The sequence below is a fragment of the Sylvia atricapilla genome, chromosome 1 (genome assembly GCF_009819655.1).
Source record: "Sylvia atricapilla isolate bSylAtr1 chromosome 1, bSylAtr1.pri, whole genome shotgun sequence".
NCBI classification, from domain to species: Eukaryota; Metazoa; Chordata; class Aves; order Passeriformes; family Sylviidae; genus Sylvia; species Sylvia atricapilla.
Window position 1 is genome coordinate 21,475,867 of NC_089140.1, and position 22,977 is coordinate 21,498,843.

At 37.5% G+C, this 22,977-nt stretch overlaps 1 protein-coding gene across 1 annotated transcript in view; it reads left to right on the plus strand.

The window, feature by feature from the left end:
• The first annotated feature begins 1,855 nt into the window (after window positions 1–1,855).
• RUNDC3B (RUN domain containing 3B) overlaps window positions 1,856–22,977 on the plus strand; it is a 51,035-nt gene continuing 29,913 nt past the window's right edge. The window contains exons 1-5 of the mRNA XM_066316838.1: window positions 1,856–2,045; window positions 8,732–8,847; window positions 16,976–17,109; window positions 19,112–19,197; window positions 22,266–22,355. Coding sequence (XP_066172935.1) covers window positions 1,942–2,045; window positions 8,732–8,847; window positions 16,976–17,109; window positions 19,112–19,197; window positions 22,266–22,355 — 530 coding nt within the window. The 5' untranslated portion in view covers window positions 1,856–1,941. The remainder of the gene's footprint in view (window positions 2,046–8,731; window positions 8,848–16,975; window positions 17,110–19,111; window positions 19,198–22,265; window positions 22,356–22,977) is intronic.

The window sequence follows — 22,977 nt, forward strand, 5'->3', positions numbered from 1 at the left end:
GTAACACATGCAACATTTCCCCTTGATAGTCTGAAAGAAAAAGTAAGGAACAACAGCTTCTTTCAATCTTGTACAAGTAGAGACATTTAAAATTAATAAAAAAAGTATTATTCTTGATTCCAATGTAGAAAGGATATCCTCCTTCAGATTTACCCGTCCCTCTACTTCTTTATGATGTTTCTGCAGCAGGGAGGAAGAGAGGCAGAAACAAAATTATGAACAACCTTATAGTGAATTTGAATGGTAATACGCTTGGGAAAAAATCTACTCAAGCAATGAAGAAGCTTTACTTTAGAGAAGGCAGAACAGTTTACTTACTATTTCATATCAAGTTCAATGAAGATAAAGGTCAAATTCATTCAGTTAAATGTTGAGTGAGGTAAGAATACAGCATATCAAGTAATATATGATGATCTTGGAAGTTTTGGTAAGTGGTAATACTTGAATCAATTTATGAGATATCTTCTGATGAAAAAAGTTTATATGCTACCACGTTTTAAAAAATAGCCACCTATACAGTAGTCTACTTTTCAAACTTATGTCATCTTAATTCCTCTTCATGTAACACAATTGTGCTGGACACAGTTCTTGTTTGACAGGAACTGTCAGAAATAGCTTCATATCTACAAGAGATATTCTCCAAAGAAACCATAATCCAGCGGGGATTTTCATGTCAGTAAACAAATTTTTATGTTTCATTAGTAAGAATTGGTAGGTTGGAATTTAACAGAGACATATAGGAGTATTATGTTTGTAACTCAGTAGAATGAAGAGTTGTGCCAAAATTTCTTTCACCATTCATCCTCATTGCAAACAAATAGTTTGTAAATCAAAAAAATTATTTTCTTAGGCTGAAAGGGAACTTCCTCCTATAAAGGAAGCAAATCAAATTAATCCATACAGTTTCACACCTCCCCAACGATCCAGCCAAATCTACTCCTTCACAACCACAAACCACAATTAGTTTACTGAGCTTTCGTCTGAAATGTTTTATCTTCCTGTTTTCCAGGGACATGAACTTCATGCAATTCTGCATCTTGATGCCAAGGCAAAGCCCTACAGCCAGAGCTCTTCCAAGCATGCCTTAGTTCAGAGCTGGGCTAGCTGTAGTGTGGTGCAAAGGGTATTCCCACTTCATTCCCGTATTCACACAAGCATGGCCTGTAAATCTTACGTGTTTCATAAAGCATTGTCCAGCACTGCGATAGACTGTCCTGGGAGGTGATGGAGTCATGCCCTGGAGGAGTTCAAGAACTGATGTGGCACTTAGTGACATGTCGTGGCGATCATGTTCGTGGCGGTGTTCAGTCAAAGGCTGGACTCGATGATCTCAGAGGTTTTTTTCCAACCTTAATGATTCCGTGATTCTATGATTCCAATTAACGACTGACAGCATTTCAAACTCTAAAAGCCACAGCCAGCGAAGTTCTCACATTCTAAGAAGGGAACGAACCGGTAACAATCAAAGGAAGACCACAATTTCACGGAGGCTCGGAGAGCCGCGGGTCCCCTCGGGGCTGTGACCGACCGCGGCCGCCTCAGGTGCGGCGCCCCCCGCCCGCTTCCGCCGGGCGCGCGCCCCTGGGAGCGCCCCCGCCCCTCGGGAGCGCCGCCAGGCGGCGCCGGCGCCGCGCCCCCCGCGCGCTGATTGGCTGGCGGCGCCGGCGCTCTGCGGCGCTGTGGGCGCCCGGCTGCCGGGAGCGGGGGGGCCGAGCCGCCCCCGCCGCGGGGTCCCCGCGCATCCCCGCCCGACCCGCCGCTGGCTCGGGCGCTCCGGGACCGGGCGGCGGGAGGAGGAGCGGGGAAAGCACGGGGGCCTCCTCATCCGCTTCCTTCTCGTCCGCGTGCGGCGGCGGCAGGCGCAGCATCCTGGAGAGCGGGAGGCCGGGAACAAAGGCTCCGCGCCAGCCCCGGCTGCTCCACCTGCCCTGCCCAGCGGAGATGGCGTCCCTCGGCTTAGGGGGGCTCAACGTCTCCGCCCGGAGGAAGAGCGTCCCGTCCCGCAACGCCGCGGTGGAGAGGCGGAACTTGATCACGGTGTGCAGGTGAGCCCCGGGCCAGGGCCCCGCTCCCCCCGAGGGGACCGTCCCCCCCGGCTCCCGGCCCCGCTCCGCACAGGTGTGTCGGGGGCAGGAGCGCGAGTGGCGGCCCCTCCGCAGCCCCGTCCGGGGGAGGGAGGCCGGTGCCGGCCCCGCGGGCGTAGGGCAGCCTCCTCCATCCATCCTGACTCAGCTCCTGCGGGAGCGCTCGCGGGAGGGTGTCCGGGCGGCGGGCGAGGGGCAGGGGCTCACCGGGCAGCCGAATGGCCTCTTTTGCAGCGCAGGACTGAGGGGTTTGTTCTCGGCACCATGCTTGCGTTCTCGGGCGAAAGGCGGTGCGGGAGCAAGGCAGGGCAGGGTGAGCAGCGCTGGACTCGTGAGGGCACAGCTGCTGTAGCTGCCCTTCAGCTGAGGCGGTCCAGCCGCGCGTCAGGTTGGGAGTTAATGTGATGAGGTTTGGAGTCAATGGGATGTGTGCGAGGTGAGGTTTGAGCCGCCGTGGAGGCCGCTGACCGCCTGCGAGCGCACCGGTGCCGCAGGAGCATCCCGAAGAGGATGCGCTCCGGGATATTTTTATCTACGAAATCTAGAACAGGAGATCTGCAGTACTAGTGCTACTGTATTCAAATGTCTTTTTTTTTTTTTTTTTTTTTTTTTTTTTTTTTTTTTAGCATCTTATACAAGCTTAATAACAGTTTCTATGACGTTCCATTTCAGCGTTTCCACTGCTGTCACTGTGGAATTCATGCAGTATTTCCAGGTGTGCAGCAGTAACGTCATGGCAAACTTTTAAATACGTGGATATGCTGGTAGCATTTTGAAGTTATTTAAGGATTTTCAGTATTATCAAGGGAAAGTCTTCAACAGATTCATCAGGGTTATGATGTAATTTTAGCTCTCGCAAATCTTATTAGAGTGCCAGGACAACTATTAGATAATTTTGTACCAGAATCACTTAATGCTGCAGCAGGATTTTTAAAAACCCATAGAACCTCATCTTTTCCACTTTTTTTTAATGACATACTATTAGCAGGTTTTACAAAGTGTGATTTTATGTTGATCTCATGAATTTGCTTCAGTATCCCTTCAAGTTACAGTATCTGTGTTTGAGTAGCATTAGTATTATTCCATCTTTTCCAAGGATTGTAAGCTTATCTCTGCTCCTACCTGTGAAAAAGATACACAGAAAAAAAGAAAAAAAAATTAAAAAGTTTTTTTATTAAACCTGCTAAAGCATCATAAATAATAGAAGTTTTCAGTTTCACTGTTTTTACAGAGATGCAGATATTGCCACCCTGTGTGCTCAGGAAGACACCAGTTGTATCAAGTAATGACACAGTCGTACAGGATATAACCAGTTATTTTTAAAGGATTATATTTTGTTCTACAGAAGTTATTTTTTTTTCTGCCTCCCACTTTTCTCTGCTGTTATGTTGTTTTATTGTTTTATTTGATGTCCTGGTCCTGAAGTTGAAATGATGGTATAATGTATTTAAAAATACTTAGCAATCTGAGGAAATTCAATTAAATACATATAAAACAAAGAGCTACTGCATAAAATGCTTGAGATCGGTGTATTTTTATTATTTTCAGTAAAGCGACTTCATTTTGTTTTATCTTCACAAAACCTGAAGTTCTCAGTTTGCGAATACACATTAAAATTTAGAAAAGATGTTGAGGAGAAAGGATTTCATTATTATGATGTATGTACATTTATTTATATTTTTATTTTGCCAGTGTAAGTGTAAATGTTTAAGATATTTCTATGCTTTGCTGTAGTTATTACACATTTTCTATAATAGAAAAGTGTTACTTCTTAGGAATAGCCATGTTAATATTTAAAAGAGTAAAACAGTAGTCCTTTCCAATCAGAATTCTATGAAAATAAGAAATTTTTCTGGTAAAAAAATAGCTGCAGTCAATTGATTCAATCAAATTGGGATGGTATGGCCTGCTCCCTAGTGAAGGGGAAAGATCACAAGGAAGATACTCTTCCTGAGTTACCATCTGTTAACAGTCTCTGATAATTTAATGAATTATTTTTGTCAAAGCTTCAATTTAGCATATTTTTACTTAGTAGTTATAGCAGACTTTAGGATTTTCATCTTTTCTTAAAGCGATGATATCTGACTCCTTCTGAAGATGTGGATAGTTTCTCATACTTACTTACATACAGTTTTTTGGAAAGAACAGTTTTTTCCCACTGAAATGTTGAGTGTCACTGTAGCCATGAAAAGTGACATCAATACTTAAGTTCCATAAACCAACTGAATGTGAAAATGCATGGCTGTGTTATTATAATTGCACAGCCATGATTTAAATTAGAATAATTGTCAGGACTTTTTTTTCTTTGAATACATAATGTATATTCTAAGCTTTGTCTCTCTCCTTACCTGTGTTCCCTGACATTTGATCCCTTTAGTTTTCCTGTAAGTGGCACTGAGATCTTTTACTAGTTATAGATTGTTCAATTTGTTTTAATCTAGTCTTCAATAGGATTCATAGATCAAAGATACGTATCGCTACAGAACAACTGAGATGGGTCTCAGAAATGATGTTCATAGCTTAAATGCAGAATGTTAACACAGAATTGAACAACTATTAGAAAATATGTTTTTAAACAGTGATTTTGCTACTACACATAAGATGTGTTGCACTGACATTGACCCTTAGCTGAACTGTCATGTTTCATGACCAAGCCATGTTTAGCATAAAGCTTATTGTTTCATAATCTTAGGAATTATTCTATAGCAATAGTTTGAATTCTTTAAGATACTATTTTAATGACACTTTCAAAATTGCAAGCTAAATAATCATGACAAAAATCTTTTCATTCCTTTGAAAACTTAAAAGGAGGTGCAGAATTGGACAAGGAACAGATTCATACAGCCGTCCAGTTTCCTGCTTTTTTGATTTTTGGCTAGAGGCTTGTTGCTGTTTTGGAAATAAGCCCGTAGATGTGGATGTATCCACAAAAGGTTTGGCTTTGCTTTGGAGTTATTCAAGAAACCTGTGAGACCTTCTTGCACGTCTTGCAAAACAGTAGAAAAAAATTGGTTTAAGTCTTTCTTATTCAAGAAGGTCTCAATTTTACACAATTCAGAAGGTCTTTTTAAGGCTGGAGAATGCTACTGTTTTGACATCTTTTTGGCTCAAGAAAGAGTAGATTTGTGACAGAGAAAAATGTGTAATAATCCAAAAGCAGCAGAGTTCATTAAGGTAATTTAGAAACACTGATATTGGAGTCTCTTCAATGGCAGTTACTGTATTAAAAAAAAAAAAAAAACCCAAACCCAAGAAAAGTCGGGGAAGTAAAAGTTGTTGCAGTAACATAATGGAAAGTCTTGGATAAAAGACTGTTTTTTTAAAAAAAATCTTCAAGCAACAGGTATTATAGCAACAGAAGCGACATTACTCATCTGCTCTTACAGCCCACTTAGATGTTAACCTCTGATGTGTAAGCAGACTGTTGCTCTGGAGTGCAGTACTGCTGTGGCAGCCCAGTGGAGAAAAGATGGAGTGTGGTGGTGCTTGGGCTCTTTTCCTTGGTAGCAAGTGACAGGATGAGGGAAAAAAGCCTCAAGTTGCACCAGGGAGGTTTAGACTGGGTAGTCAGAGAAATTTCTCCACAGAAGGGGTCGTCAGGCATTGAAACAGAATGCCCAGGGAAGTGATAGGAACACCATTCCAGGAAGTGTTCCAAGAAAACGTGAATATGGAACTCGGGGACATGGTTTAGTGGTGGACTTGGCACTGTTAAGGTTGGACTCCATGATAGTAAGGGTCTTTTCTAACCTTAGAGGTTCTGTGAAGATGGGAGCAGTACAGGGAACCAAGGAATCAGCTCCAGCTCTAGTTGTTTGGAGATTTTTCTTCATAGCTCTTGCATGCTTTAGACCTGGCCTTTTGTTTCTTGACTTTCAGTTTCCATGCGGCTCCGCATAGCTCTGCAAGAGCCTGGACTTTTTGGTCTGGGGCTTGCACACTGGAAACAATTTCAATGGATGAGGAGAATTGTACAGTTACAGTGTAACCTTTTTCCAAAGGCACAACTTCTAGACACCCTTAATCCTTTTTCCAATATACATGGAAAATGTGGTGAAGTGTGAATATCTAATATACAAAACGTACTTATGACTTTAAACTTGCACTTAAATATATGTTTGCCTCTTTGTAGTATTTGGAGGAAAAAAGATAACACACAAATATTTACCTAAGAGGTTTTTTTTTAGAATCTCAAAAAAAAATTTTTGTAGTGAAACAAATTTTGCTTGGTAGTGCTGTTATCTTCCTGGTCTATGGAAGGAAGTACGTGCTTGCACTCCCTGCAAGTTCTCCTAAAAGCAAATTTAACCAAACTTGTCTATAAAGGTTTAGGTTTTTGGTGAAAGGGTAAAGTAGACAGATAAAAATTAACATTTCTGATGTTATGGCAGTAATATGTGCACTTAAAAATGACACCATTCATTTTGATGATGAGCTCTTAGACTGTCTTTTATAATCAGACCTAAGGTATATAAAATTTTTTTGATTCCTTAAATACTAGATTTTTTTTTCTTCAGTTTAGTTGCAGAACGCTTTAAAATAAATGAATAAAGGTTTATCTCTGATTTTTAGATATGTTTGTGAAATTGCTCTTAAGTGTTTCTTTTTGAATATATCTCCACTTCTGAATAGGTTTTCCATACCTATTAATTAGTGAACTTTCAAGTATGACATTAAATACAGGGAAAATAGACATAGCTTTATATTGTACCTACTTGATTTTACGGTTTATGGGTGATCATTTCTTTGAGTTTTAAGATGATATTCCTGTATACAGGGCAGTCCATCACTCTGCTAACTCACTGCCTATCTTGTGTATGGATCTGTGAGTGATGTGCCACACCATATCTTTTTCAGACCTGCATGGTGGGGGAGGACTCATCTTGTTACAATTAATATTAGCTTAGTCATGGCATTGCTATAGGCATTTGTTTTTCAGAATGAAGATTTTTTTTAATCAAAAATTTCTCAACTCTGATATAGCTTTGAGGAAGCAATAAGTTCTGCCATTAGGGGAGTCAATAGCAGTTAACTGGTGGGCATGCATGTCTCTCACTTACTCAAAATTGGTTAAAAATGTGGAGGAGTTCAAAACTGAGTCATAATTTGGCACTGCAGGAGAAGCTTCCTTCTCCACCCTAATTCACTCCTAATTCCTGTTCTGCAAAAAACACTACAACAATTGAAGCCAGCAGGAAAGGTAAGATAGGGAGTCTTTATTCAGAAGTTTACTGAGTAAAACAAAACTGAGTGGAAACTCTTGAGCTATGTCTCAGTTTAGTTTGAGTATATTAGTTTTGTGCATCAGAAGGCTGTGCTGACCCCACTTAGGAGGCAGTTCTGTAGTACAGAGCATTTCAAAATAGTATCAGCGTAAGGAGCTTCATTCCTGCCCGTGCCTATAGTGCTGTGCTGCTTCTGCAGCTGTGCCATAGAAGTGCTTGCGTTGAGATGCTGTGGAGGATATTTTTTAGGAATGCATCCATATTTAAAAGTCACTTCTCCCCTCCTTTCCAGTACTGAAAATCTAGAACAGTTCATAGTGAGCGCCATAAAAAGGAGAACTGGCAAATCTGAGGAAGCTGGTGCTTGCTCAGGTGTAGGATCTGGGAGGAGCAGGCAGAGTGAGAACATCCTGAGTTGGTACTGTTGACATTTGGTTGCTGTGAAAACTTCCTCCTCAGGCTGTACAAATTAGTATTAATGCAAAAAAGTATCATTGCAAAAAACCACAGTAAATGCTTCAGATTTAATACTTTTGAGAACGTGTGAAATTGAAAACTGGAAGAACAAGTTGCAGAAAGGAAAATAAAAATGGATGATGATTAAAATTATGAAGGCAAAAGAAAAACAATTTTTGTGACATTTGTTGAGGTTTAAACTATTCTCTGAATAAGAATAAAAACTTGTATAAATGAGTAGGTGTAACTAAGCACAGCAAACTGGCCAGTTGACTAGTTACATCTTGTCTGCTTTTTACAGTGACTTAATTCAGCCTTTTCAGTTTTAAGTGTTAGATCATTGAAATTGAAACCTTTTCTGGCATAACAATGTAGTTATGTAGTGCTGAATAAGGATTACCCCCATTCACAGGGAAATCAGCATAAGTGAATGCAGAGTTAACAATGCATAAAAACTAATTGTTTTATAATATGTCTAAAATAAGATTATTTTTTCATTAGGATGAAATTAGAGTGTTCGTGTAATAGGATAAAATTTGTATTTCTGATAACTCAACATGGATTTTTGGGAATAAAAGGAGCACTGACAAAATGTCAAGCAAAAAAGGGTTATACTTAGGATTACAAAGAGAAACTGATGTTGAATGCTTTTGAGTGCTTGTTGTTCTACAACTTAATTAAAATAGTTTAGAGAAGAGAAAAATAATTAGCTCATTTCTATGTGGAAAGGGTGGGGAGTTTTGTTTTCTTTCCATTTTTAAGGCTTTATGCCTAAGACCAACAACAACAATCACAGTTCTATGCTATATCTGAGCATTTTGTGTGTTCCTGTTGCTCTGACTGAACTTGGAATCATCAAGGTGGATTCTGGTTCCTTGCTCTTTTGGTTTATACAAACTACTGCCCTGCTCTAGAGGACCACTAATTATTCATATAATTTATGATTGTCCCATATTTTTGCTCTAGGTTTTCAGTCAAGACTCTGATTGACCGTTCCTGTTTTGAAACTATTGATGATACTTCCCCTGAATTTAATAATTTTGCAGCTATTCTGGAACAGATTCTAAGTCATCGCCTGAAAGGTACGTTAACTTCCTTACTGGTGATGATTTTGCCATGGGAATTTGTTTATACAAAACGAATGTGCATCTGTACAAACTCCTTGATGCTGAATGAAGGCTTTGACTTTCTTTGTGTGTCTGTCCTGTTGCTGTTACCTTCCTGATTTTCTGCATTACTATGGAAAAGTGAATGCAACTATTTCTGTGAAACATGTTTCAAATGATCTTGTTGGAAGCCTTCTGGGCTGGTAATTAAGCAAGTGAATGTTGCCATGGTGCTGAGCTCTGTCTGCTTTTCTGGTTTATGATAAGACTGTGTCCTAAGAGTCTAAGAGACAATTATCTGCTTCAGTAGGAGCTACAGAGTGTGTCTGGTGTTGCTCCCATTTCTTTCTCCGTTTCTTGCTTTTGTTGCCTTCTTTTCCAGATGCTGTTTTTAGGTCCTTTCATTCTATTACTCCCCCCCTTTAGTGAAGCTATTTTTTCTGCTGGAATGTCCTGGATTAGATTGCTTTTGAGAAAGGTCGGTTGTTGATTTTCTTCTTGTATCAAGTCAGATGTTCTAATTCCAGAAAATATCTGTTTGCATTTTCCAGTTGTTCTAGAGGAAGCTGCTTTGCTCAGAGAACAGTGTCCTTTAGCAGTAACAGGAACTAGAAGAGGACCTTGGAAGCATCTTCTCATTTCTCAGATCTGTGTACAGTTTCTGAAATGATTTGAGGATTATGAAGAACATCATAATCATCTAAATATAGATGTGTAATATGACAATCTACTCATTTTCATACTTTTTAATATTCATAACCAAGCTTTGTGAACAATGCTGTGCGTAGGCTGACATTTGAGTAGCACAATTACTACCTGCTGTGGTTCTGTCAGAGGAGGAAAAAAATGGTGCACAGTGTGGTAGAAACATAGGGTTTGTCACATTGTGACAAAGATTTTTGGAGTGATTATGGGTACTTAGCAGCTTGACTCTGCAGGGAATTTGCTCTCTTTTCTCCTCCTCCTCCTTCAGCAATATTTGTGCAAAAGTCATTGTAAATTTTATTCGTCAACATTCTTTTGCTTCACAGTCTTTTATTCAGGACAGGCAGTACAGAGAAGAAGCCTTGACAGGTTGGCAAATGGAATTTGCAAGTAAAAAATAATTTCAAGTAAGAAATGGAGAAATTCAGATACCTAAATTTTTGTTTCACTCTTCCCCTTGTAATTGCTAGTTTGGCTTTCTAAGTTTGCAGAATTAAAATTACAGAAAAAGGCATGAACTTGTGGATGGTGTTGCAAATGGAGAATGTTTTGGGAACAAGCTAGTTAACTGTATGTAATTTTAAATAAAATTTAAATAATAAACCAGAAATTGAGATAAGAATTGTACCGTGACACTTCAAATTTTGAGAGAGTATGTATTCTACAACTCAGGGCTCGAAAGAAATTGTATTTTATTGATGGAATAGATGAATATATTCTGAATGCATACTGGATGTCAGTAGGAATAGACTAAAACCAGACTGGTGCTGCAGTGGGTTGTATAAAGTGTTTTGAAACTGGCAGAACATATTTGATCTTTTTGTTTATGGTAAGATAAATAGCTTCATTGTATCAAAGTTGTCAAAATAATCTCATGGCAGTGTAGTTAAATGGATGATCCAGATTCGAGAGTTTAAGTTTATAGAATGTTACTTTCTTAAAACCATGGCAAACAGCAGTTCTTAATCTTTAGCTTCCTTTGGAAGTACTGGGTGAGGAAGGAAGAATAAAAAAAAAGTACTTTATAACATAAAGTTTACTTTTATTAGAAAACTTTTACTGGTAACTCTTCTGGCATTTTTGCATTTAATGTATTTTTAAGGAGCAAAGCATAGTCTTGATGGACTATTGTGACCGTTTCTATTTATTGGTTTCATGCTTAATTATGATCCAGACAAAAAATAGAAAAAATCTCCAAACCCAAAATGGCAGGAAGAAGGATGGTTATTTTAAAGGCAAAGGAGTTCAACTACAGGGATTAGAATTTTACACTTTTTCTAAAACCATTGCAATTAAAAATTCTGTAATAGTAGTTGTCCAAGCCTTATGTTGTCCTAGGTGTTCTGAAGAAAATAGTCATTGTAGAAACACAAGCATCATGTAAAATAGATTTTTGATTGGTACCTGATCTGATGCTCCTGGTAGCAAGAGGGTCATGAAATAGCATTTTTTATTTAAACACCACGCGAGGTTTTGTTGATTTGGTTTTTCACATTCATTCTCATTGAAGAATTAAGTTTTGGAAAGTTTTTAGATGTCATCCAGTCCAACCTCTTGACCAAAGTAGGACTGTCACAGATTACTCATGACATTGTCCAGTTGTAATGAAAATCTCCATGATGTTTCTTAAACAAATTGCAGTTTGCTACAGATATTTGTTCTCCCCCTACTGCCCAACTTTGACTTTGTGCTTACTTTTCCTGCCTGCAGTCTTCATGGGGTCCTGTAGTGAGCCAGACCAAGAAGTCAAACAGGCAGAAAACTGACAACTTTCCCCATGAATGCACTTTTTAGCCCAGCTGCTCATATTCTTAATAATATTTTACATATGAGTATTTGCTTAGTAGTAAAATGAGATTGGCAGAAACAAACCAGCTCACACAACAGAGGTCTGTAAATGCCCCTTGAATATATATATCTGTTCATGTGATATAGAAGACTTGGCACATAGGGCACCAAAATAGTTCCAAGAAAGGTAATATGATGGCACTTACAGCTACATGGTACTGCCAATAAGTATCATTCAGGAATAGGCCACTGTTGACAGTAAAAGCAAACTGAATTGTCCTAAGGATGAGAGAGATGGAGCAAGCTGTGTTAGCTGATTTTTTAAGGGACTGCCTTAAGCTCTGGAAAGTGGAGAGCTATTTCCCTGTACTGTGTAACACTACGTGGGCAGTGTACTGCCTACAAGTGCTGGATGTATTGGGAACGTGGAGTGGACCAAAGATTCTAATGAGGAGAATATGAGGCATGTGTCCTTCTTGTCATTGAAGTAAACTGTGCAGCATCCCTGCTGGCAAGATGAGATACTACTGGACAGGGGAGTTGAAAATCTTGAAAAGGGAGGAGAGAAGAAGTAATAGAAAAAAATATTAGTGACTAATTACTCTTATTTCTTCTTCGGAATAAGCTTTTGCATGGTTTTACAATACAGCAGAAATGAAGTGTTACTCTGGGGGAATACAGGGACAATGTATTTGAAGGTCCAAATTACCTATGGTCCTGAAAGGGATTTCACAAATTTGTGTACAAATGTATGTGTGTTTGATAATCTTTAAAGCAAGGTGAATCATTTCAGGAGCCATATTTTTCTCATATAATTGTTTGGAATTTTTTCCATTCTTGACTATTCTGTACTGTGGACATGATGCAGTATCTTGTAGTCATCTGTGTGTTTTCTTGTTTTCATTTCTGGCCACGGATTTTTCAGGTATATTTCCTGTAAGTGTCTTTTTTATCAGACCAGCTAAGTATATACAGGTACTGCAGAAATGGTAGGACATCAAAAGTGTTCAGCAACAGTACTTGGGATTTGATCTCAGATATATCCGAGCTAATTTAAAACCTGAGGTAATTTTGAAGTGATGTGTATTTTATCTTTACTATATAACTAGATTTATTATTTTCTGCCTTTTCCTGTCACTTTAAGTTAGTGTTAAGTGACTTAGTACTGAAAAACATGAATAACTATTGTTGATTTCTGTGGCCATCATCTTAAACATATCTCTGAAAACTGGTCTCCTGGATGTATTTGCCGACTTACTATGTTTTCAGTGTAATATCCTTTGTGCAACAAAAATGTTTGATATCCAAACTGCTAGCCAGTATGTGTGTTTAGAAGTAGTGTCAGGTGTCAATGTGTAAATGTATTCAGTGCGTCTTGCTTGTGACTTGTACAATTTTTGCATATCGTGGTTACTGTCAGTAGACTTGTTATCTGTACACTTACTTGCATTTACCTCCGTGAGGACACAAAAAAAAATGCTGTACTGTGCTATTTTGACACTTTGGCAACTTTATGTGCCTATTTTCCTGTATGTTTAGAAGGCACTATAAACATGTCAAAAGCTTCTGCTGGGGTTGACCATGGAAGCTTCTTTTATTGATCCAATCTATCTAAATTTTAGGAGTTCTTTGAGTAAGTAACACACAGCTTGGAATGCTCTTTGTTCTGAGAGAAGCAAGTCTGCTAGATTAAATAATTAAGGTAATGGTGATATAATGGGAGTGAAAAAGGTAGGTTAAGGATATAAGAACTAAAGGCATTACTATCATGAAAAAGAAAATAAGCATACAGCTGTGGTAGGTCTTTATTTGGTGCAATAATGTTAGCAGAATAGCTTTTATTAATGGATTTAATAAAATTTATTATAAAACAATATTTAATTGATATTTTAATTTAAAATTTAATAAGATTTAATTTATAATACTGGATTTATCTATACACATGTAGTGATCCATTATTCTTTTTGACTAAGAAGAAATGAGAGCTGTTGTGTGATTTGTGACTTAGTTCATTCCTCTCATGTGGAGAAAAACTGTAAATGAATTTATGCCTCTCATGAAGGACTAAGTTTATGAACTACTCTAATTATTTAATGACTCATTTTGAGCCCATAGGCTTGAAATAAGGGTAGGTATCTCATAAATTCCTCAAAGATCACACCAGTTTATAAGCAAGAAGTTATACTACACCTTATTTTTAATGGATAGAAAATTTTGCTGCAAACTAAATAATAGAGGGAAGTGTGGAGAAATCCTGTCTGTACCTTGGAGCATCCTAGTCATTACTTCTTTGCAACTATGGAACTTTGTAAATTAAATTGGACTGTGATTGAGTAGGGATCAAATTGTTTAATCTTACTTGTGAAGAATTTCTTGGGCATGAAAAGGATCTGCAATAACTGTGGATGTTTGTATCTAGTCAGAACAGAAATGGGTAGATACAAGTAATGTGCAGCAGTATGCAAAATTGTGGTGAAAGTAAAAAAAAAATCACAGTATTGTTACTATTTGCTTTGCTGTTCTATAGACAGGAATGGAATTTATTTGAAAAGTGTTTAATATTACATACGCAGCTTCCATGCTTACCTAATAATTTTGTTCGGCTGAAAAAAACAGCATCATTTCTGTTGGAACAGCTGTCAGCTTCTACATCTTCAGATGGCATGTAAACTTCACAGCAAAGACCACATGCTCTTTGTCCTGTGCACCTCCTGAGAAACTTCCTCTTTCCTTAAGAAATACTTTGGCAAATGTTCTGTACTAAAACTAGCTTTCAATTTTATTAAGATCTTAAAAAAATTTATATATGGTTTAGAAATCATAGAACAGTCCAGGCTGGAAGAGTCCTTGAAGAATCATCTGGACCAATCATTTGGGAACAGGAATCTAAATGAGAACATCTGGCACCATGTCCAATCACATTTTGAAAACCTCCAGCAACAGAAACTCTACCACATCACTGGGGATGTTGTTGCAGTGAATTTTGGTTCTAATTGTAAAAATTTCTTTCTTGGGTTGAAATCTCTCCCAGTACAACTTGTATGTGCTGCATTTTGTCTTCTGTGTGGCTCTTTGTAGAGTGGGAGCCTTCACCCTCTTTAAGTACTGGAAAACTGTGATTTGTTCCCCCATTGGTCCTTCTAGAGAGAAGATACCTAATGTCTTCAGTCTTTCTTCATGGGCCAGGTTCAACAGCCTTTTGAACATCTTTGTGACCTTCCTTTGGACCCTCTCCAATCTGAATTCTGTCCTTGAACTGTAGAGACCAGAACTGGACGCGTTACTCCAGGCAGTGCCTGACAAGTGCTGAGCAGTGAGAGCTATTTAATTTCTCATTCTTGAGACTTGTCATGGCTGTGTGCATTGAGTGCTTTGAGGGCCAAATAAAATTTCACATGCTGAAAGGTTTTAAAATTTCAGTAAATCTGTAGTTGAATATCTTATTTAGTATTTCTTAAAATGCATTCTCACTATTCTCAGTCAGTGTTTTCCAACATTTTTCTTTGTATAGATAGGTTGAGAAAGTTTTACTTCAGATTATGTTAATTATGAGAGCGTGGGCAAGGTTTAAAGTTGTAGGGACAGAATAGTGAAATATAGGAGACCGTGGTTCACAAAAGATGCTGAGCTGGTTGTGAGTTTCAAGTGAAGGAAATTCCTACTGAAGTCTGAAAACAGGCTGCACCCTCTCACAGAGCTGGAATGAGATGGGAGCCCACTGTAATGTCAGAGTATGTTAAATTATGGCCAGCTGGCTTTCTTGATCAGCGTAAACCAAGTGCTGTGTGCTGGTATGGATTTCTGTTGTAAAGTTACTTCTTGTTTTAAACGACCATGTCTTTTTCAGATGTTCAATTGCAAAAGGAATTTACTTGCATTAGCAGCTTAAAAAAACTGGAGTGAAACTGTTTTTTTTTGCTAACTTTGTTCTACCCTTAAGATAGTCTGAAAAAAGCCGCAAAAGTTAATATATCATATCCTTGCCTTTATTGGTTGGAACTGGAATTGATGATATGAAGTCACCTTAACACCCTAGCTGCATTTAATTTTGTAGGTACAATTCCTAGGGCAGAAATGTTTTTGATTTGGTGAAGAATATGAAAAATATCTGTAGTTTTTTGTGTTGTTAAAATACTGTTGAGTTTTTGTTGCTGTCCACTAAACTTGGCATTTCAATAAAACCAGTAAGATTGTAAAAGTGCTTACCTTGTGGAATTTTTTTTTCTTTTAGTCCTTAGAGCTGAGCAGATCTAAAACTACAGCAACTGTGGCACCTTGGATTCTATTTTTTGTTTGGCATATTGGGTATTATATATTAATTTTTCCTGCTTGTGACTTTATTGTATTTTTTAAAATTTTTTATCGCGCTTTGAACTTATTAAAGTATCTGAAGGAAGCAGATGGACCAAAAAGTCAAGTGACATGCATCCTCTAGGGAAAGAAGAACCTGCTACTTGAATTTCTTCAGCTCATAGGGGACAGATCTTTTACACTACTTTGCTATACTTGAAGCCAAGTCTAGTCATGTCAGATAAAAATGCATATTTTGGATTTGATTTTCAGTGTGTATGATTTGCAGTATCACTCTAATATATTCTTTCTTGAAGTTTGAGCTTTCTGCAGAAAAAGAGAAGTCTTTCTCATATATTAGTAAAGCTCCATAAGTGCAATTCAAGACTTGAAATAAGATAAAATTAGCTTAAAAATAATATTTCATTTTAAATGGAGACAAGGTTTTGCACATAGCAATGCTGCCAGTCACCAGAGGGCAATATTAATCACACTTGTTGCATACCTGTTTGCAGATTTGTCCAAAGGGAGAACAGTGTTCTGTTCACCCTGAAAAACAGGGTTGAACTGTTGTGCTGCTGCCGAAATTTATGTGGAGATGTTGCAAGTGCTATGTAGTTTTGCCTTTCATTTTCTAAGTGCGATACATTGCAAACTTGAAAAAACATGAAGGATTTTGGTTGTAGTTCCAGAAAGGATAATGATCTGATCAGTCATTTTTGCTCAGCTTCTGAGGGAATGTTCTGTGTACGCTCAAAAGAAATTGTGACTGCAAAACTTTTTTGCTTATGCATCAGCTTCTCTTCAAATGAAAGTACATTTTGATTAATTCCAGTCGGCTCCTAAAATAAAGATAACACTACCACAGCAAAGTGGTATTTTATATTTTTATTTATACAATTCTTTTATGAACAAAACTCTCTCACTGTATTGTTGAAATATATATGCTGCCTATAGAAATAGCATAAATACTTCTTGCCTCATATTTTTAAGTCACAGGTTTGTGCTCTGTTGTGATGGAAGAGTTCTGTGAAGGACTCTTGAGTATTATTTTAGCATAATAGCAACAAGAAAAAACCCAAGAAAATACACATATATACACAAAGCCCTGAACTTTCCTTTGTGCATCACTTTCTAACCAGGGTGAGCTGCATAATGCAACTTTTTTTACATCTGAGAGTCAGTTTTCAGTAGGAAATCATGGACTTTTGTATAAAACCCTTTCATAAAGGCAGCATATCGAGGAGTATTTAATTACATTTATCTCCAATAAGCAGAGAGGGAGCTTCATAAATCTTTGTCTCTTTTATTTTGCTTTAAGGTCAGATCACCTGGTTTGGCTACGAAAGCCCTCGTAGTTTCTGGGACTACATTCGCGTAGCTTGCCGAAAAGTCTCTCACAATTGCATCTGCAGTATTGAGAACATGGAGAACGTCGGTTCTTCTAGAGCTAAGGTAGGGAAGAGAAATGCTAAAGGGACCTTTTTATTACATTGCTGTGACATTTCTGTACCTGTAAAAAACCCATAGTTCTTTGCTCACTCTACACATTTGTTCATTGTTTGAAATATTCTTTTTTATGTGCCTAGTAAATATTTGCTTTTAAAAAGTCCCACTTTTAAACTGGAATGTGTTTCCTTTAAGATTTCTTATTCAGTAGAAAAAGGTCTCTATTCAGTGATTCTGTTATAAAGTGATTGTCCTCAGATTTTTTTACCTTACATAATTTTTTGAAGACACAGTATTTTAAGGGAAATTAAGTTCTTCTGGATGTGTCTAAGAAATATGGAAACTGTAGAAATTGGGTGAGATTTTTGCTTCCCCTTCTAATCCTTTTACTTCCTGTAGAATTTATGCACTGATAGAATAGATTAGCTCTTCAGATTTATTTTAAAGGTCTTTCTGAATTCTGAAGTTTTAGTAAATATGAATATTTAAATTCAGTAGATAATAAAATGCAAGGCTATTTTCTGAAATATTCTTATAAATAAATTAAAACTTTCTATTACTCTATGGAATACTTCGTGCCAAATAATAGACAGAGAACCTAATTTGTGCAGTGAGTGTGGAGAACGGTGTTCAGTTTTTTAGGGGAGTATTTTGAATGTCTGGATATGAAAAGATGGAGAGCATGTTGACACAAATACCCATCATGTGCATCAGTTTGACTGGTGGTCCAAATAAGTGTCCTCAGCCTGGAAGCTGTCAGCAAGGGTTTGCCAATGCTAAGTTCGCTCTACCTTCACTGGAGGTGCAGAGGATTTAGTCCTTACCTAAGCAGCATCATCAGTTTTATAGTTTCAGTCACGTTCTAAGTAAATGCAGCATAAAGGCAGCTATGTAGGTAAATGTCCTTTTAATTTCAGTGCACTCTGTGTCATATTTTTTGCTGTGCTGTTGGTATTTATGAAAGCAATTTTATTTAGCATTTCATAGAGTCTTGGAATGGTTTGGGTTGGAAGGGATCTTGAAGACCATCTAGTTCCAGTTCCCCTGCTGTGGGCAGAGATGTCTTCCTACTCTCTTGTAGCTTAAGCTACTCTCCCTTGTCCTATCACTACATGCTCTTGTAAAAAGTCTCTCTCCATCCTTCTTGTAGGCTCCCTAGAAGGCCACAGTTAGGTCACCCTGAAGTAGGGTTATAATCTACTACTGGTTCTGGTAGAATGCCTGTAGTGATGTTCAGCTAGATGCCAATAAGCCCCAAATATATTGGGCATAAAGACAACTTACTACTTAGATAAGTGTTTGTAAGTTTATATAGTTTACAAGAAATGATTCTGGTGTTCTCAAAAACACAGTTGTGACCGTGGCAGCCATTGGAATGTCTCCCTCTTGGAAGCTGCAATCCTGTGCACTAGACTGGCAAACACATGCTTTCCTAAGGGTTATTTTTTAAAATTATTGCTGTTGTTTATGGAATTGTTCTAGTGAAGTTTTGCTTTTGGACCCTACCAGATTTAGGGCTCCTGGACTTGATTCATGTCTGTGTTTTATGAGCACCTTCTATAATAATGTTGTTACTGAGGGGAAAAACTACTGCACAACTCATTTTTTATGTAAATCCCTCAAATATTTGAATAAACACAAGAATCACTTTGAAGGCAAGTTACTGCCACTTTACTCTGGAAGTTTCAAATAGTATTGATTTTAAAATGTAAATCTTTCTGCCCTGATCTGCTGCCTCTCCCATACCTGAGCTTTTCAAAAGGCTGGAGCATATAATTAAAGAAAATCCCTCCACCCTCTCCTTAAAATTTTGGATAACTTTATTTCACAATAAACTTTATGTGCTTGGAAGAATGCATATTTTATTTTCATTTTTGCTATAATGAAGTAGCAATTGTTTCTGTTTAATCAGTCATTTACTCAGGTAAACCAGAGGTATTAGTATTCAGATTGTAAAACTGTTTCTTTCTGTAACACTTAAATTTTTGATAACTGTTTTGTCTTGCAGGGTCGAGCATGGATAAGAGTAGCACTTATGGAAAAACATTTGTCTGAATACATTTCCACAGCTCTGAGAGACTTCAAAACAACCAGGTCTACAAGAACTTTATTTTTGCAATATTTTAGTAAATGTTGTTGAGTGAGGGACTTATGTTTGGAAGTGAATGGTGCACTTGATTTGTGTTGTAAAGGATGTCATCAGTGAAAGACCTGTAACCTAGTGAAAGATATCTAGGGTTGGTATGGATTTGGTTTTAGCAAGGGTAAAACTGCAAAATTGAAAATCTTTTCATAGTTTAAAAAAATGTGGAAATAAGCCCAGAATTTTTGAAAAGTCCGAAGCAAAGAAAGCCTCTCTATAGTATGAACTAAATCTGAAATTGTGCTGTAGTAAGGACAGATGTAGTAGTCCTTTCAAAAATTATGGAAGGCCTAAGGACTCAGTAAAAAATAGTTATTTTGGTAACTCTTTCTGAAGAAAAAAGGAAAAGATTTCCAGGAACCTCTTGAGAACTGTAGAGTAGCAGAATTAGTGATCAGACATAGCTAAGATTCTTGATACAATAAGAAAAGTGTGTAACAGATTTTTGTTTTGACTTCTAATGATAAAAACAAGGATGAGAATATGCTTTGTGGTAAAGAATACTCTGGCAGTTTTGGTTTTAGGTAATGTGATTTTTAGATCATATTTTAGCTCATAATGAGTATGCCTTACAGATTTTTGATGAAGTCATGTGAATACAAGTGGATCTGTAACATGTACTTTATGCTGAACTCTCAAAATTTAGACATAATGAATGGGCTATTAAAACAAGAATTTTCTCTGTAAGGACTTCTGTTCATTTAGAGTATTATTTGTTTTAATACTATTTGTCTAGACATCTCCATATATTTTGCCAGTATTAAGCTGACTTTGAAACACAACTAGGTAAACATCCTATTTCACTGCAATTCCAAAACACGTTGTCTTATAGTAGACAAGAAGTACATAAAACAAAGAAAATCTGGAAAAGATTTACTTATGCTGCTTCAAACTGAAAAGTCACATGGGTTTTTGAGGAGACTAAGAGGAAGAGTAGGGTCACATATTGTGTAGTTAAGTAGTACATTCTTTGTCCCTGCTTTGCTAGTGTAGTTTGTTAGTGGATAACAATGGTCTTATTTGATTAGCAGTTTCAAATTCATTTATTTGAACATGTTAATGTTTAATATATTTGAATGTTCTTTCAGTGGTATAGCTTTTGGAAACAACTTCTCTTGCATTCCAAACATAGTAAGTGCAAAGTTTCTTTTGAAGTAATATTTTAAAATTTCATCTAATGGAAATAAAAATTACATTTTCAGGTTTTGTTTGTGTGGATTTCAAAGCCACTAGCAACAATGGATGTATTTTCTTTCCCACGTGGGATTTTATTAGATACCTAATAACTGACCTGATTTTTTGGGTGATGATTTGCATCATTTATTTAGCATTTTAAATCTTGTATTTTACTGTATACATATTTAATAATTACTTCTATAAACGTCTTGTGTTTCACGTGTGTATGTAGAATACGAGATTATCTATCATGCTGATAGCTCTTTTTAAACCTCACTTTTGTGTTTAGGTGCCTGGAGTTAGTACTTGAATGGAGGAGCACATTCTTAGAGCTGTATGTGCATAGTACACTTGGAAGAGGGGTTGGATTAAGCATGGGCACAGAATTATTTTTCTAATAAATTGGTCAGACTCAAATTATAGTGGACTGTTGTGTTGTGAGATGTCAAATGTGTAGCTCTGAATGAAGATTTGTGGGTTTTCCAAGGGGAATCTTGGTCTGGCTGGATTGCTGCAGCTGTCTTTAGCACTGGCACTGCTGGGCTAACTTCTGCATCTCACCATTGAAGGTGTGCCCTGTCCTTTTTGTGTGATTTCTTCCTAGGCACTATTTTACAAGAACTCAATGCAGATTGGTACCTGGCAGTGGTTTTACAAATGCCCATGAAATGACTGTTAATCTGCATGTACTGAGGACACTACTGTTTGTTCACAAACAAGTCACTGTGCTGAACCAGACTATGGAGTCCCTCTAGCTCAGTGGTCTGGCTCAGCCAGCTTAGCCTCCCAGTACCCTTCCTGAAGTCAGAGAGTATAGAGCTGAGTTTGTACTTCCTAGCCTCACTATCAGGACTATAATCTCTGTCTTCTGAGAGGAAGTCTTGCAGATGTTTTCCTTCTACTGAGAACATCTGAGATCTTGGGCAACTCGTCTCCTTATAGCAAATGGGTGTCTGTTACGTAGCTGCAAAAGTGGGACTTCTCACAGCATGCATTATAACAATGCATGCAATTCAGTTTCTGGAGCTGTCCCTCAAAACGTGTATTTTCTGAATGTTCACCATGCAGCTAACTGGAGCTCCCTCTGAACCATCCAGAAGCTTTCATTGCAATTCTTATTAAAGCAGATGGAGTTTTGGTAGGGCAATATTGCTGGTATTTGTCTGAAGTATAGGTTATGTTCAGTAACCTGGCACCTTCTTGCACTGATCCGCTGCTAGAATGTAAAGGTGAACTGTGCATCTCAGTTCTTAGTAAGTGACATTTCAATCTTCCTTTGGTACTGAACACCTCTTGGTTTCCCTCTTGCCACATGTAATCCTCAGGTGAATTGTGATGACCTTCCAGCATGCATCTTCCCAGCATGCAATATTTTAAAAAAAGGTAAACTACCTCATAAATAGCTGATTTGTGAAAATGTTTTTTTAAAAAAAGAACAGCTACTGAGAATAAAAATTGGATGTTGAGCTCTAAAAGAACCTGCAAATACAGTTGTGAGAGAGAACTTCTTTTCATGTGATGGAATCATTATTTCTTTATGTACACAACACAGATTTTTCCTGTTAGAGGTAAAGTATAACATACCTTCATGATTATTTTTACATTTTATCTATCCTGTCCTACTAGTTCATAGGACTAAAACTGAAAATTCTTTTTACTTATGTCTAAATTCTTCTGTGCTTTAAGACTGTGGTGTTTTGTGCAATGCAGTCTATTAGTTTGCTTTATTTGAAATGAAATATGAATGCCTCTGGGGTTCTTGAATTATTTTTATTTAAAATGGATTTCTTCAGTTTTCTGTTAAATATGAAAAATAGCTGAAATGATTTCTTTTTTATTGAAGGAGGTTTTATGAAGATGGAGCAATTGTTCTTGGTGAAGAAGCAAATATGCTTGCTGGTATGCTGTTGGGACTCAATGCAATTGATTTCAGGTACTGTATTTGCACGCTTTATAACAAAATGCTGAGAAAAAATATTTATAAATCAATTTGGATGGAAATGGAAAACATTCTTATATTTCTGTGCTAGTTTGACAGACAAAACTTGGATTGAGGTGAAGAAGAGGGCAAGAGAGATCTTGAATGGCTCTTCTAGATAAGAACTAAGTTATGCCTTTATGTAAAAGCATGATTATGGGGTAGCTTTTTCAGGCATCAAAATCCTAAAATGAATCAGAAGTATAATTGCAGAAGATATTTGAAACTTATTAAATGAAGCTTGTAGACGTGCATCTTTTAAAGTTATTTTTAAACTGTAAGGAAAACTGTGTGATTAAGTACTTGGTTATGTCCTGGTACTTGAACTGCATATGTAGAAGGTAATCTTTATCACTACTAAATTTGAAAAACGTGACCTATGAATGACCATTTAATATCAATTTGTGTTAAAATTACCTGCAGCTGAACTGCTTACATTAATTGACCTTTGCAATTTCTAGCCAGGCTTTTGTGAGCTTTCCTATATGATTAATTCTGTGGTTTTGAGGTAACAAAGGTGCAAGCACACCCTAGATAATAGAAAACCCAACACAGTATGTCTATATATGTATATATA